We start from the raw sequence: 15,313 nt of genomic DNA, 5'->3' as shown, positions 1-15,313 counted from the left end.
GGAAGTTTCAAAAAGCAGAGTGAAAGATTAGGCAAGATCCTGGGACATTTTTTTTAATAGCCTGATTTTCCAAAAACCACATGGAAGTTCAGGCTCCAGCTTCCATGGAGAAATCTTTTTCTCCTCCAGATCTGAAGACAAAAGGAGAGGAGGCCTGGTGGTGAGCGGGATATCTCTGTTAGTTGTCAGCGCAGGTCCATGGGTGAGGAATGCTAATGAGCCTCCGGGCCAGCTGAAGACTTGGTTCTCTCTCACACACCCTGATGCTCACACACACTCAGGCCCCTGCGTGCCGACTGACAGGCACACAGACAGAGCCTCCTGCTCGACCCTGTCTCTCTCCTTTTTCCTCTGAGCCCAGAGATCGATCACTGACCCCACCATTGGGCCAACGCTTTATTTATGTGACTGCGCAATGATATTATCAGCCTTAAACATTATATACAGCAAATGTCTTCGTAAATCAACACAATAGGATAGCCTGCAGAGACCAGCCTGGTCTGCCTTAGAGAAATCCCCCGCTGTCTCTCTCCTTCTCCCTCTCCCCTCTCTTACACACACCCCTTCTCCTCTACAACTGGGGATATTTTAGAAGCTGGACTTGAGGATTTGATCCCTTGCTTTCAGCTTGGTTGGAGGAGGCCTTAGCAGACTAGGAGATAGATAGACACCATTATCCACCCATCACTGTGATCTCCATCAGAGGTTCCCTTATCAGCCGGATCCAACTGCCTGGATCTACTCTATTCTCATGCTTCGGATTTCTCAAAATTGGGCTAGAAGAGAAGGCGAGGGGTGGAGAATCTAGTGTGCAACCTTGCACTGTGTTAATTGTTTTCTTTCTTTTCAATTACATTCATAAACCTCTTTTCTGCATTGCATGTTATTTCTTTGTGCTTTAAAATTGAAACCACGTGCAGCCTTCTCCCCTCCGCACACACAATAAATGCGCTGCCCCCTCCCCCAACCCATCACATAACTATTTACATCGTGGTTACTCACTCGCGCTCCGGCCCGGAGAAGAAATTGGCCCCGTGGGACTAGGTGAGGTTTTGTGAAAGCATCTCTCAAATCCGTATCTCGGGCCCCCATCTTGGAGAGAGGCTCCTGGACCCCCCCTCTGGGGCCTCCCTCCCATCCCCTTCTCACACAGGTGGTTGAGGCTCACTCTGGTAGAGCTAGCAGGGAGGACAACCAGGGAGAAAGACAGCTGTGTCTGGCCAGGCCCACCCGCTGCCCGCCCTGCACATTGGCCGCAGGCCGGTGGGGGTCAACGGTAGCGGCGACTGATCCTTGGCCGCCCCCTGATCCCTGCATTCTGGGCGCAGCAGAAACTGCAGGGAGCGGTCGCTCCTTGGGGACCATTCCAGACCTAGGTCCTCTCTGGCAAAGGAGTCTCATTATAAATAAATAAAAATAAATAAATAAACTCCAAAGGGGGGAGGAGGAGCTGGAAATGGATTCGCTGACAGGGAGAGATAATAAATGAGAGGCGCTTTCAGATAGATATCTCAGACGTGAAATTGCGCCCAGCTGGTTGTGTAAGCAAACAAATAGTTTCGTGTTAGGAACTCTCAACTTGTGGCTTGATGAATAGAACACGACAGAGGTAAATGGGTCTTTAACTCATTTAGGAATACAACTCTTTGGCTTTCCAAGTTAAAGGCCCAGTGACGCCACGGATCCTGAGCAGGCCCTCTAACAAGAGTTTTATTAGTTGCCACTTGTGTCTCCCTGTATGCCCACCCCACGCTCCTTCATGGTGTCTCATTCGCAGAGACATTCAGGTGATTTGTTCTGAGGGATCAAGGGAACTTACGGGAGGTGATTCTGCCATTGTAGGAGATATAAGGGCTACCTATGAGCCAAGGAACAGAAGAAAGATTTTTTATTTTAATGAACATTTTGCACATTCCAAGCAGAGGAGCACGTTCCAGCATCCCTAAGGGCACAGCTGGGAGGTGGGGCCTCTGGGAGCCCACTGACCGAGACCCTGTGGTGGCCGCCAGAGACAGCGGGCCGGAACCAGCACGAGGGACAGAGTCCGGAACCGAGGGCCTAGCCCGGTCCGCGGGCTTCTGCCCGGCCTGGTCGCAGGTCGCGGGGTGTGTGTCGGGGCAAAGGTCATCTTGTAACTCTCTCGCCCCAGTTCTTGTCCTGGTGCAGCGGCCGATGAGGCGCACCCTCTCTCCCTGACGATTCCCGGAGCAGAGCGCGTCCGGGATGGCCTTTTTGATGTTTTAAGCAAAGACTGTGGTAGTTTAAAACTACTTAAAAGCTCTTAAAGTTCTGGTGGCCTAACAAGTGTTTGCGCTGGAAAAGGGAACGTTTGACTTTCATTTTGTCGCAGGTAATTTCGAGAGGGAAGTCACCTTGTGTGGGCCACTCCCCGACTGTTCAAGCGTGTTTCGTCTGGCCCTGGGGACCCGTCAGTTCTGCGTCGCTCAGTTACCCCGCCATCGCCTGCCAGCCTGAGGACGAGGCCGCCGCAGACCAGGGCAGGCTCCAGGGCAGGCGCCTCCACCAGGACGGCCTCCGGCGCCGCCACCAGGACGGCCTCAGGCGCCTCCACCAGGACGGCCTCCGGCGCCGCCACCTGCCGGCGGCCTCCCACCAGGGCGCACGGCTCCCCCTGGCGCTGGGCTGGGAGGCTCCCTGCTCCGCGGCCTCCGAGCGGCCACCCAGGCAGGGACTCCCACCTGCCCCGCGCCGCCCTCTGCTCAGTGGCTCCCGGGGGCTGAGAAGGCGCCGACACTGCGCGGGCAGCCTGGACGGAGCCGCCCTCCGGCCCTGCGCGGGGCCCCCGCCCGGCCGCTGGTCAGCCCTGCCGGGCAGCCTGCAGGTCACTGGGAGCCAAAAGGACAGCTGATGCCTGGTTGTTGGAAGGCTCCTTTCGAGGCTTAGAGCCGCAGTTTCTGCTCCCATACCTTCCCTTAGCGCCAGCACGTTCCGGTTCCGACCACCGTGCACTCGGAGCAAAAGCCTCGGAACAACAACAGCCTCTGCTGCCCCGCAGGGACCCGCACGGCCTCTGAGTCCCCCAGGGACGCCCGCGCGGCCTCCGAGTCCCCCAGGGACCCGCACAGCCTGAGTCTCCGGAGGCCCCGTCTCTCTGCCTGAGACACGACCTCTCCGGACGACTGTCTCTCCGTGTGCAGCGCAGGGGAGGGCTGACCCGGCCACCTGGAATCCGCAGAGAAACCCTCTGCCTGTGGCCCCCACATGGCTCCCGGGGTCCAGGAGAAGAACACTCCTCCTCCTCCCTCAGCCTCAGGGCCTCCTGGTCCCCGGACCGCGTGTGGGGGGCTCTGTGAGGCCAGAGGATGCTGCCCTCCTCCCACGCTGCGCTGGTCCGCCCGGGGCTTGGGTCCAGGCTGAGAAAGGTCACCAGGACCCGCTGGCAGCGGCAATGGGCTACTTTTGGGGCCTGACAGAGCCGCCTTGGTACTGTCACTGCCACCTCTGGGCCCTGAAGCGAGTGCCTCATCCATTCCAGGCCTCGGTCTCCGGGCCAGTCTCCACAGTAGGCACCTTGTGCTTGGGCCTCCATATTGAAATTAATTGAAAAATACGTTTCCAACCTACGAAAACGTTTGTTTTCATCAGAGGGATCACAGTGTAATGAATATATTTACATCTCATTTTGAGAAAAGCAAGAAAGATCGGGTGAGGGTGAGCGCTTGGTGGCAGCTTGGCCCTCCTTCCCTTTGGAGCCCTGGCTGCAGCCCACCACCCTGATCCCCACAGTCCTCCATCCCGCAGCCTGGGAGAACTCCCTGGGCGGCGGTCAGTGGCTAAATATGAGTTCTTTCCATGACCCAACTGCCTTGGGTGCCCACCATTGCGGGCACTCACCCTGAGCACAAAGGCATGGCCTCTGGGTGTGGTGCCAAGGGTGAGGAGTATTTCAGAATGGGACCCGCTGGAGGGCTGGAAAGCCCAGGAGCCAAGGGACTCCAGACTTCACAGGGACCCACCCTACTGGCCCGCTGCCCTAGGCTCAGGCCAGGCTCCGGGCAGTCTGCTTAGGGACCAGGGCCCTGCGGGGGCTTCCCTACAGAAAGTATGGTATTGCCTGAATTGTGCTGCACCCAGACTATCAAAACTTCAAGCTGGTTGGAGTGTAGGAGTTTGTTAATGCGTGTGTAAAGGAGTGGGGTGGGGACCTGGAGACTTCTAGATAGCAAATTGAAAGCAAAACTTTGCCAATGACTTCTGAAAGGGAAGCGCGTGCCTCAAACGGGCCTGTTCGGGACTGGGGGAGGGAGAGGAGGTGAGAGGTGTTATTTTAACAGATCTGGCTTTATTAATATGGTAAGAAAGCGCTCCCTTGGCAGTATGTGTTTTTGCAGTGCCGACTGTGATCCTATAAAACATTCATGCTCTGAAAGCTGTTACAGAGAGCAACACCCCCGCCCCCACTACAAGAACAAGGAAAAGCCCTGGAAGGGCCACTAGGGTCCAAACGCCCTTCTGAAACACGCCGAGCTCCCCCACTCCCAGGGCCCAGGCCCAGACCCCTAATGGCCATGGTGGGGCCCTTCCATCCACCCTACAGACCCTGTCACAGGGTCTGGAGAAAGAGCAAACCAGAGCCACCCCTTCAGCAGACCACTGTGGTAGCAAAGCCGGAGCTCCCATCAATGGTGCCCCAGCTTTCCCAGAGCTGTGGAGAGGCAAAGCCCTCCTGCCACAGGCAGGGGTGCGGAGGTGTCTGAGCGGCCCTCTCCCTCCCTTGACCCCCACTTCTGATGCTCCGTACCTCTACAGCCAGAAGAGTCCCCCCTGCAGTCACCAAAGCCAGCAGTGAGTGCTCTGAGACGGCTCAGCCCTATGGCCAGGCCTGCCCAGCCTGAGGCCCTGTGTGCACGGCCTCTGCCTGCCCACCACCCAGCCCTATGGCCAGGCCTGCCCAGCCTGAGGCCCTGTGTGCAGGGCCTCTGCCTGCCCACCACCCAGCCCTATGGCCAGGCCTGCCCAGCCTGAGGCCCGCTGTGTGCAGGGCCTCTGCCTGCCCACCACCCAGCCCTATGGCCAGGCCTGCCCAGCCTGAGGCCCGGCTGTGTGCAGGGCCTCTGCCTGCCCACCGCCCACGAGGTCACATCGAATGCCACCTGCAACCAGGGCTCCCTGTCCTTACTAATCACCATGACCCACACAGAGCCTGGCCGTTCAAATTTACAAAACCAAGTAGGGGCTTGGTTTAGGAAATAAATCTAGCCAACTTGGTAATGAACCTTAAAAGTTCTCCCCTCTTAAACCCCCCTGTTCTAATAACAATTAGAGTGGAGATTAATTAGAGGGTTCTTTTGCACTGATGACATCTGTAAAGCAACCAGACACGTGGGTTTTGCTAAATTCTTTTATTTTTGTTTAAATTTTCACTTCAATTTTAATTCTTGAAGAACAGCCTCGACAACATATATCGCACTCATTATAAGAAGCAAAGGGTTATATCAAAAATTATTAGTATAGAATCACAGGAAATCTGGTTTGGAACCAGAAAAAAATACAAAACAGATATAGATACATAGACACAGGACAATTTTTTATAATTATTTGGAAAATGTTATTTTCCCCTAATTCTTGTTTCCTTTTTTTATGTGCATACGATGTTTAAATTTTACAAAAAAATGAAAATAAAGACTAGTATCTTACAAAATGAATAACAATGTTTGGGGGTGCGTGTGTATTTCTACATAGGATTCAGTCCACTTTCATGTGTGTTTTCTGTACAGAATATATCCACATCCATCCACAATAAATCCTGGAAGGTCCATTAGTCTCCTTCTGTTTTATTAAAATTCTCATGGTCCTCTCTTCCAAAGATTGTTTTCTTTTTCTCACCAGACACAAGGTCCTTTTTCTTTTCTTCCCAATGTGTTCACAGACCTGATCCTAAAAGAGTCTCTTTTTTCCGAGATTGCAGCTCGGGTTGCATTCTGCAGGGTGGGCTGCTCCTGCCTTCCCAGCCCTCCTCCCCTGCCCAGCCTGCCGCACCTTGCACCCTGCGTCAGCCACCCGGTGTCCCTCAGGCTTTGGAGTCCATGGCCCCGCCAGTCCTTTGAGTCTCTAGGGAGGTAGGGGCAGGTGGGAAGTGCCCAAGGTCTAGGAACACTGGATGGACATGTAAGGCCAGTTGAAGCTGCTCCCAGACAGTAACATATCACGGATGAGAGTTTCGATGGGGGTTTTACCTACCAAACGGACGAAGAACAGCTGCTCGATGACAGAGGAGGACACGGTGCGCAGCGAGGGCAGTCGCAGTAGCAGTTTGCCAAAACGGCTGGGCTGGTTAGGGTACTGGCTCCTCACATACTCCTCCAGAGCACACTGTGACTTCTCCTGCAGGCTCTCTATGTGGGCGGCATCTGACAGGCCACAGGCGTCTGCCCAGCAGCCACAGGAAGGCGAGACAAGGGAAAGGGGCACATGATTAGGTCGGCGAACAGCAAAGGCACAACCAACAAGTGATTAAAAAATTTTTTTTGAGAAGAAATGGAAAAGAAATAGAATAAAAATAAATCCCCTCATGCTTTGCTACTTCTTCTCTACCAGCCCCCAATACAAATAAAACAAATCCAACCCTCACCAATACAAATACAATAAATCAAACCCCCACCACGCCTAGGGGAGCTGGAGAAAGAAGCACATGCATGCAGAGGCAGCAACCTCTCTAGTCCCTTTGTTTTTCCTGTTTCACCTTTGGATTAAATAATGTACGATGCTGGAGCCATGTTTGCTGTGCGTAGCAACCTGTCCTCTGCCTGCAGGGGAGCATCCTTCCACTGTGCTCATTAAAGGGAGGAATTTTGCCCTTGATTTTGGGGTGTTCAGGAGCCCTGAAGAAGTATACAGCCTGAAGGCAGTTCTTAAAGGCTTCTTAGAGTCCCCCTCTCAAGCCCAAATGACTCCAACCAGAAACCTCAAGGAGCACCTAGATTGTGTAGTGAACAAACACGTAAGAGTGGGTTAAAAAAAATACGGGCTAACAATGCCTGGAATCAGATCAAGCCCATGCTTTAGCAATATAAGATTGGAGATGCACTATCCATGCAAGCGAGAACTCTGCAGCAAATCTTTGGTGACGATGTATACTTCTATCTTTGCCTTAGATCAAGGAATTGAAAATTGGTCACATCTCTGTAAGCTGTATAATAATCAGGAAGAACATGGCTCAGTTACTCCAGGCTGTAGCTGCCTCTAGCCCAGCTTTGTGTCAGATCACTGAAGATGTTTCCTTTCTGAAGCCTGGGAGGTGAAGAGTTGAGGGGAAATTGGGGGAGGTAGATTTCCTTTACAGGACCAAGGAGAAAAAAGGCACCTACACACAACGAGAGCATCTCAAAGCCCCTGTTTGTCTCACCTCAACCAAGGCTCCTCTTGCTCTCCTACAAATCCTGCTATACAGCAGTTTATACTCTATCAGCTAACTACAGGCAAGCAAATGGAGGGGGCAGTGGAAGCAGGGGCATGAAGTCAAGGCTTCCTCTCCATAGTTCCAACACCTACCTTGTTTCTTATAGTAATAATAAATATTTAAAAAACAAGAAGATCACAGAGGAGCCCTTAGCCAGTCAGGAGATCAACTAGAGATCAAAGGCGGCGTTGGCTAATATAGGGACCCTGGAAGAAATTCATGCATGGCAGTGCCCTCAAAAGGACAGTATATACCTGTGAGTGGGCAAGCGTGACCCTAAGAAGACAGAGCCAATGATTCAAAGTAAAACCCGTGTCTGCTGAGTTTCTGAGCTTTATGTCTTTATATTTCACAAACTTGGGTTTTCAAAGCGTTCTAACACCTTCATCTACAAGGCTATGGCCTTGATCAAAAATACAAATAAAACTAGTGATAATTCAAGAATTTCTGAGGCAAGTCTCCTTTGACCTCAGATTCAGACTGGGTTCTTTCAGCTGTCTGCTTCCCCCAGCCAGCTGCTTGGGTGCACCCACACTGGCCGGAGTAGGGAAGTCAGTGAGGCTTTATGGCTGGCAAGATGAGGGCAGTGGCACTTTGGGGCTTTGCTCCTTAGAGAGGGGACCCTGAGCTCTGCCCTTGGTCCTGCTTACTAACCTGGCTCTGCTGAATGGCTACCATGCAGACTCATATTTACAGATATCTTGCTTTAAATGCATTATCTGCCCATTATGTTACAGGATCCCTTTCCGCCTCAAACCGTGCAGAATGAAAAGGACCCACTGATTTTTTTTGAAGACTCCTATGGCATCCCCTCAGGTCTGTAAAATAGTTATCTGATATTTACGATTAGGGCCCCCAGAATACAAGGTCATCACCCTTCTCCCAGTTAGGCCACTCCAAGGGACAGAAGCCCAGGAGAGGCATGCCTGGGCCCTTGGGCCCTGTGCTGGCTTCTCTGGTATTTTTCTTCCTTTAAAGCCAGAAAGCCTGTAGTGGACTCGACTGCAGGTGCCAGGCGGCAAGCCCTATGGCCTCCGTCTTGTGGAAGCCCTAGTCTGGGCCTGGCTTCCTAGTGAGATAGATATTCCCCTCTGGGTGTTCCTACACCAGGGTTCCCCCAGCTGTGTACAGACGGTACAAACTCTTAGATGGATGGGGTGGTTGTGGTCACAAAGCTAAGTGAGCAGGGGTGTAATATAGTCTATATTTATACTCCATGAGTTATACAGACCCCAGATAAGAAAAGGAGGCAGAATGTGCAAAATCCATGTCTCACTTTTTATGTGGTAGTGTCAATGTGGGAAACCTCCATATTTCTCCTACAGTATATGGAAAAGAAATTATGTAAATAAATAACCATTACTGTTCAGGCCCTCCCGGCTTAGCCTTTGTAGTGCAGAGAATGTATTTCATGTTGTGCATTCAGAAGAGTTTAGTGTTCAGGAAATATAGATGTAATCAGCTGCCATAACTAGAAATCAAAGTTATTATTGTACTGAAAATGGATTTATTGTATTTATGTTAACTAGATGGTTCCTTTCAGGGAAGGACTCATTTATTTGAGGGAATATTTAGGTGTATGAATTAATACTTTTTTAAAAAATGTAAGTTCAGGTCATGACCTAGTCCTTGGATGCTGTCCAGAATATTAAGGATTAAGCATACCATCCGGAGGCCAAATGTGAAAACCACCACAGGGAACCCCGTGCCAGCTTCAACTACTTAACCAGAGCAAACTTCATTGGACAATATGTCTAAAACTGTCTTTTCCATCATTCAAAGTTTGCTCAAAAGTTGGATGACTTTGAGAAGGCTTCCCATGAATTCCCTTCTGGCTAGCAATCAAAACAAGTTTAGTCAGAAGTGGAAATGTGTTATATGAAAGGGGGGGTGAATTACTACTGACAGCTCTAATTCCATTTTCAGATATTCTGCTTGCAATTTTCCAACAAAATAATATTGTTCACTTCTTGGCCTCCCTCGCACCTTGAAGACTTTAAGAAACTTCTCTTGGGAAACTCTTTTTAAAAATGAAACACTTTCACAGGGATGTTTTAGGATGAAAAGTTGAAAGAAAAGCTAAATAATTCCAGTCTTCTCTGCAGCCAGCACAGTCCTTGCCTCTCTCTGGGAAAGGGCAGGAGATCAGAAAAGTCAAAGGGGTTCAAAGAACCTTAGGGAGGACCAGGAAAAGGGAGGGTGACCTTTCTTGAGAAGACCTCTGTCCAGCTCCAAATCACATTTCTGCTTCAAGACACCTCACTGAATGAGACTGAAAACCCCCAACTTCCCTGACACTGGCTTGCTTCCTGATTCATTTGGCTGAGGAGCCGGGTCCTGGAGCGCCAGCCAGGCCCAGGCTTGCCAGAGCTAAAGCAGCCTGGTCATTGCTTCCCAGGCTCTTTGTCACTTTTGAGAAACACGTTTCTATCAAGAAGACTTATTAAGATAAAATGCATTCACACACCGGGGAAGGTATTCAATAAATCGTCCATTTGCTTTAAGGTTCTCACTTGATACTCTCGCAAAGAATAACTCCCTCTCCCACTAGCAGACCTGCATTTGCACTGAAAGTAAAAGGGGGCAGTCCAAGTCTGCCGCTCTGGCCACCCTGCATACAAATGAGATCCTCTTGTCTAAATAAATTATCTGCTGTTCAGATCAATATTAATACTACATTTGCTACATTACAATATTGTGCAAATTTAAGAGTCATTTTAATACAATGTAAATACGATTCTTCACGCATGAAAGCCAAGAAATATTGATAGATTATACTGCTGCTTACTGTTCAAGAAGGCCCTGGGAAAAGAGTTTTGCCATCTCTGCCCAAGAATGGTTTTAATTTGGCCTTTGGATGTCCTGGCTCTAGGATAGATTTATTAGGATAGCTTGTTCTCTGAATGGAGGAAATAAAAACAATAGTGCCAATAATGGAGGCAGAAGTGCAGCTCACCCTACTCGCAGTAGGCCAGGCCCGACACCCAGTCTGAGCAGCTCTGTTCCCCACCTCCCTTCTGGCTTTGTTTATAGATCTTCCCCCCATTACCTGCTGTCCCGGGTGTTTATATGTTTCCCTCTTGCAGGTTACAATAATAAAAAAGGCAGGCCGTGTTCTCAGAGGCTCAGACCAGAGCCTTCAAAGGCAATGTCAATGCACTTTCCTGGAAGTTAATTTGAACCATCTATCATAAGAGAAATTGTTAACATGCATGTTACCACCGCCTACATTTAATTTGATATTTTAAAGGCACTCTGTTAAATTTCCGATGTTCTGTGTTTTGCATGGCAATGAGATTTATCTCTGGAGCGGGAATCCTCCCATACTTTAGGGTTCTACAGTATTGCCTTTGTTTTTATCTTTCTTGTTTAGATCGAATGCGTCTTTTACGACCCTCAATAACCTCAGCAACTGCAAACATGAATGGTTTCCTAGAAGGGAAAATCAGGCAGCAATAAAGCGGGGTTATTTATGATTTATTTGCGCGTATTCTTCTCTTTCCACCTGTGTGTGTGAGTATGTGTGTGTCGGGAAACTCATCCAGAGAGCGTGCCACACAGAGGAGAAAGCCACATTCCCACGTTCTTCTCCTTCCTTTTCTTCCCCCAGAAACACCGAGCTCTGGCGCGCGCGCGCGCGAACACACACACACACACACACACACACACACACACACACGCACACCGCACACACGCGCAGCCAGACGGAGCCACAGCACCGCCTCCCCCAGCAGACACGCACCCGCCGCCGCCGCGGCCCACCCGGCGCGGGGTCCCGGCTAGGCCCAGCCAGCCGTCCGCTCGCCGCCCCCACGGGCGCCGCCTCCGCTCCCGCACCACCGCGCTCCCAAGATGGCAGCGGCGCCCCGGCCGCGTCCCCGCGCGCGGGCCGCGGGTGCGGGCCAGGCCCCAGGGCCGGCGAGGCCGGGCCCGCGCGGCGGCGGCGCAGGAGGCCGGGCCCGGGCGGAGGGCGCCGCGGCGGCGCAGCCTCACCTGACGTGAACAGCACGATGGCCTTGAGGCAGCTGTACTCGGCCGAGTCCACGTGCAGGGCCTTGAGCTTCTCCACCTGCTCCTGGAAGATGCGGATGTGGTCCATGAAGGCCACGACGCGGTCGGCGGACATGGGCGAGGCGTGCAGGCCGGCGGCGGCCAGCAGCGGCGCCACGTGCAGCGGCATGGAGCACTGCGCCGCGTTGAGCACGAACAGCTCGCTCCAGGTGAGGCGCAGCAGGGACACCTGGTCGGTGATCTGCAGGTCCGGGAAGAAGGGGATGTTTCGGGCCCACTCGACGGCGCTGAAGAGCAGGCGCGCGGCCAGCTCGCAGATGTTCTCGATGCCCATGATGTTGTTGGGCTGCATGCACTGGCTGCCGTAGCGCGACGTGGGGTAGGGCTCCGCGCGCAGCAGCAGCGAGATGTAGCCGGACAGGTAACAATGGCCGTTGAGGGGGTCCCCGTTGGTGAGCGCGTACTGGCCTGGATTGGGTTGGGTTGGAGGCATTCTTCCTCGCTGAACCGCTGACAAAAAGAAAGAGAGAAAAGAGGCAATGTGCATCCAGGGGGCTTGCGAACATCGTCGCGCCGCAGAGCACTCGACACAATGCGGGGGTTCTTCCCGCAGCCACACGCGCCCCGCGCGTGTTCTCTCGCGCTGGCTCTCACACCCCGCACCAGTTGGAAATCTTGGGTGAGGCCTTCCAGCTCCGCGGGTCGAGATGCCCAGCCGTCGCCTGCGCACCTGGCCACCCCAGCCCTGACAGACTAGGCCTGACTTCAGGGCTCCCAGCCAGACATGGCCAAGAAGGCACCACCCAACCCCTGTACCACCAAAGGAGTGACACGCAGGTTGATGAAATCCCACTCACCCCTCCAGAGGGAAACAAATCAGGGTAGAAAAGAAACTGGAGAAACCAGAGAAAGGTTATGGTTCTAGGCAAAAGCCTAGCTGCCTCTTCATTTGCAAGCAAGCAACGTTTTGTTCAAAATGTCTCCATATTCTCTAAAAATGCCATGGAATTATCCTTAAAATAGACACAAGCTACATACCCTACTAACCACTTACAACTTTACAACAGAAAACAAGTATCCTGCACCCCACCCCAACCCCTCCTCCCCATCACCCCACACAAAGTTCTCACTGTTAAAAGCAACAGAAAATGAAAAAAAAAATTCAAGAAAAAGTTAAACTTACAGTAGCCAAACATTATTGAACAAAGTGGGAAATAGAATTAATGTCTGCCTGCGCGGTGCCACTGCAACCTGCAGCCAGCTTTGCCCAGTGAACACGAGCTCGCAACTGCAAAAACACTGGATTCATTAGCCATCTGAATGCAAAACGTAAGCATGCTTTGAGTTCTTAAAGCTGACCAAAGTTTTTTTTTTTTTTAACGTGTATGTTTTACTTCAACAGTGCCAGCGTTTTAAATTGCCATGTAAACAAAGACAACTTTAGGAAAAGTTAGGGCTACTGAACTCTCCCCCCAACAAATTAATATAGATATGTCCATATACATGTAGCTGTCTTATTTCAGGTTATGCATTGTATTCTTAAGTTTGCTTTGATTCTATTTTTAATGTAAAACTCCAATGCAATTTAAGCTCTTGAAACATTATGGCTAGAATAGTTTTTTTTCTAATTATAGTTTGAACTTGGCAGTTATTTTTCAATTAAATGAGAGTACAATTCAAAGTTGTTGTTTTTTTTTCCAGATGCCTACAAAATCTCCCTGGAGCTAGAAATGAAGTCATATTTGCCTGCTCTTTAAGATCTGAAGAAATTCAATTTCTTTTCCTGTGGCATATAAAATATAATTTTAAAGTCAATTACAAGAAGAAGTAATCTACATTCTGCAAAATTGACTGGTTCACTAATCTGAGTATAAGACATCTTTAATGATTGTCAGGAGATAAACTTTAACTGTAAACGGCTAAATATATTTATAAGAAAAGTGCTGCATCTCTTGCCACATGAACATGAAGCATATCTAAATACAACATCAAAAGTGTTAAAAGAAACCAAAGCCATACAACACAGGGATTAAACGATGTGGAAGCTCATGCCAGCTGCAGTCTATGCATTATAACCAAATCAGAAGCATCGGTAAATGCCGTTGTAAATTGTAATTTGTATGCAGTATTTAAGCAGAGGGTGGAGTTTGATGAAGAAATAAAACGAGTATCATGCCTTTTAAAAAATGACAACTATGAAAGCACGGTTCAGTCACAAACTTTCCTTACAAAGTAGAGGGGTGAAAGCAAGGCCACAGCTCTGGAGGAGGCTGCCGGGCTCCGTGAAGAGGCGAGGGAGCCAGTGAACAGGCCAGAAGCCCCCCTTCTCCCCTAATTAGACCTACAAGTGCAATAAATCTCACTCCTCTTTTTCCATGCTAAGCTTCCAAAAGGATGATGCAGCACTGAATCTACTCAGGGTGCTCCAGCTCCCAGCCCGTCCCCGTTTTAAATAAAGGAAAGGAAGAGGTGGAGGGGAAAGTGGGGTGCAAAAGCACAGAAACAGAGTTTTCTGAGGGAAGGAAGCACCCCTCCCCAAATTCATGCCAGCAGAGCCCCAAGCATCCTCACGCACACGCAGGAAAGAGACACACATCGAGTACATCCAACACAGAGGAAGGGGATTTTAAGCCATAGCTTACGATCCCAAAGACACAACTGAGCAGGCAGCGAGAGGGGAGTAGAAGCCAGGGAGAGGAGCGCAGGCCGGGAGGGGGAGGCAGCGGGAATGAGCTGGGGGGGTCGCCGGGGGGGGGGGGAGGCAGCGGGGACAGGGGAGCTGGGACGGGCCGGGCCCGCGGGAGCCCTAGCCCCAGACGGCAGCCGCCCCTGCGGGAGAGAAAGAAAGAGGGCCGGGGAGGCGGGCGAAGCTCAGGGAGAGAAGCAGAGAAGAAATATTCACCTTCCCGCCTCATGCCCACTTTGAGGCACTTCTTGAGGCGGCAGTATTGGCACTGGTTGCGATGGTGCTGGTCGATGGGACAGTTCCTGTTGGCACGGCATGTGTAAGTTAAGTTCCTGCGGACGCTCCTCTTGAAGAAACTTTTGCAGCCCTCGCAGGTGAATTGGCCGTAGTGCTTGCCGCTTGACTTGTCCCCGCACACCACGCACTCGATGTGCTGCTGGCTCTGGCCCGAGCCGGGCGGGCCCTGGCCCTTGTCCCCCGCGGTGCCGGGGGTGGCGGGCGCTCCGGGCTGGCCCGGGGTCTGCGGAGTGTGCGGCGCGCCCGAGCCTGCTTGCTGCTGCTGCTCGCCGGCGCTGCCGCCGCCGCGGGCCGCCTGCGCTGCGGGGTTGGGGCCGCCGGGGTTGCCCCCGGCCACGTCGTCCTGCGGATCTCGCCAGCTGCTAACTACCATTGCCATATCTTTGGGCCCGGGGAGCGCTGGGGGGAGCCGAGCTGCTCGCCGAGGGCCGCGGGGCGCGCGGGCGCGCTGGGAGGGGAAGGGGAAGGGGAAGGGGGGAGGGGGAGGGGGCGGGGGGCCCACCCGGCGCCCAGGGGTCGCGGGAGCCGAGCCCGAGGCGGGCACCGGCCGCTGCCTTCGCCGCCGCCGCCGCTACTGCCTCGGCCGCCCCGCTGCTGCTGCGCGCCCGCCCGCCCTGCTGGCGTTTTGTTGTGGTTCCTGCTGTTTTCTTTCTCTCTTTTTGCAGCCCCCCCAGGCTTTCAGGCTCCCCCCTCGCAACACCCCTGCTCCCCTCGCCCGCTCCCCCCGCGCTCTGATCCTGGGGGGGCCACGCTCTCCTTCCCCCCCTCCCCACCCCCCCCCAGAGAGCAAGCTCTCCCTTCTCTTGCTTTTTTCCTTTTCCCCAAGTTGCAAAATCAGAAATGGCACAGGCGGCAGCCGGGAGCGGCGCGGGGCGCAGCGCCGGGGGCGGCGGGCATGG

General features: G+C 52.3%; 1 protein-coding gene across 1 annotated transcript; it reads right to left on the bottom strand.

Annotated features, from left to right (window-relative positions):
• Nucleotides 1–5,354: 5,354 nt before the first annotated feature.
• On the bottom strand, nucleotides 5,355–15,084 carry NR2F1 (nuclear receptor subfamily 2 group F member 1). Its single transcript, XM_066381833.1, has 3 exons — nucleotides 14,334–15,084; nucleotides 11,414–11,941; nucleotides 5,355–6,389 (listed from the first exon to the last, which is right to left on the bottom strand). Exons 1-3 carry the CDS (start codon nucleotides 14,791–14,793, stop codon nucleotides 6,109–6,111), a joined length of 1,269 nt encoding a protein of 422 aa, XP_066237930.1. The 5' UTR covers nucleotides 14,794–15,084; the 3' UTR covers nucleotides 5,355–6,108.
• Between the last annotated feature and the right edge of the window lie 229 nt (nucleotides 15,085–15,313).

The sequence above is a fragment of the Saccopteryx leptura genome, chromosome 4 (genome assembly GCF_036850995.1).
Source record: "Saccopteryx leptura isolate mSacLep1 chromosome 4, mSacLep1_pri_phased_curated, whole genome shotgun sequence".
Lineage (NCBI taxonomy): Eukaryota > Metazoa > Chordata > Mammalia > Chiroptera > Emballonuridae > Saccopteryx > Saccopteryx leptura.
The sequence above is the reverse complement of the archived record's forward strand: the minus strand, read 5'-3'. Positions and strand labels throughout refer to the sequence as shown.

Excerpts from the sequence above, each read along its gene's own strand:
- NR2F1 (XM_066381833.1), bottom strand. The coding sequence starts at position 14,793 with ATGGCAATGGTAGTTAGCAGCTGGCGAGATCCGCAGGACGACGTGGCC. Across the intron at positions 11,942-14,333 it reads AGTGGGCATGAGGCGGGAAG|CGGTTCAGCGAGGAAGAATG; the intron begins GTGAATATTTCT and ends TCTTTTTGTCAG. Across the intron at positions 6,390-11,413 it reads CATCGTGCTGTTCACGTCAG|ACGCCTGTGGCCTGTCAGAT; the intron begins GTGAGGCTGCGC and ends GCTGCTGGGCAG.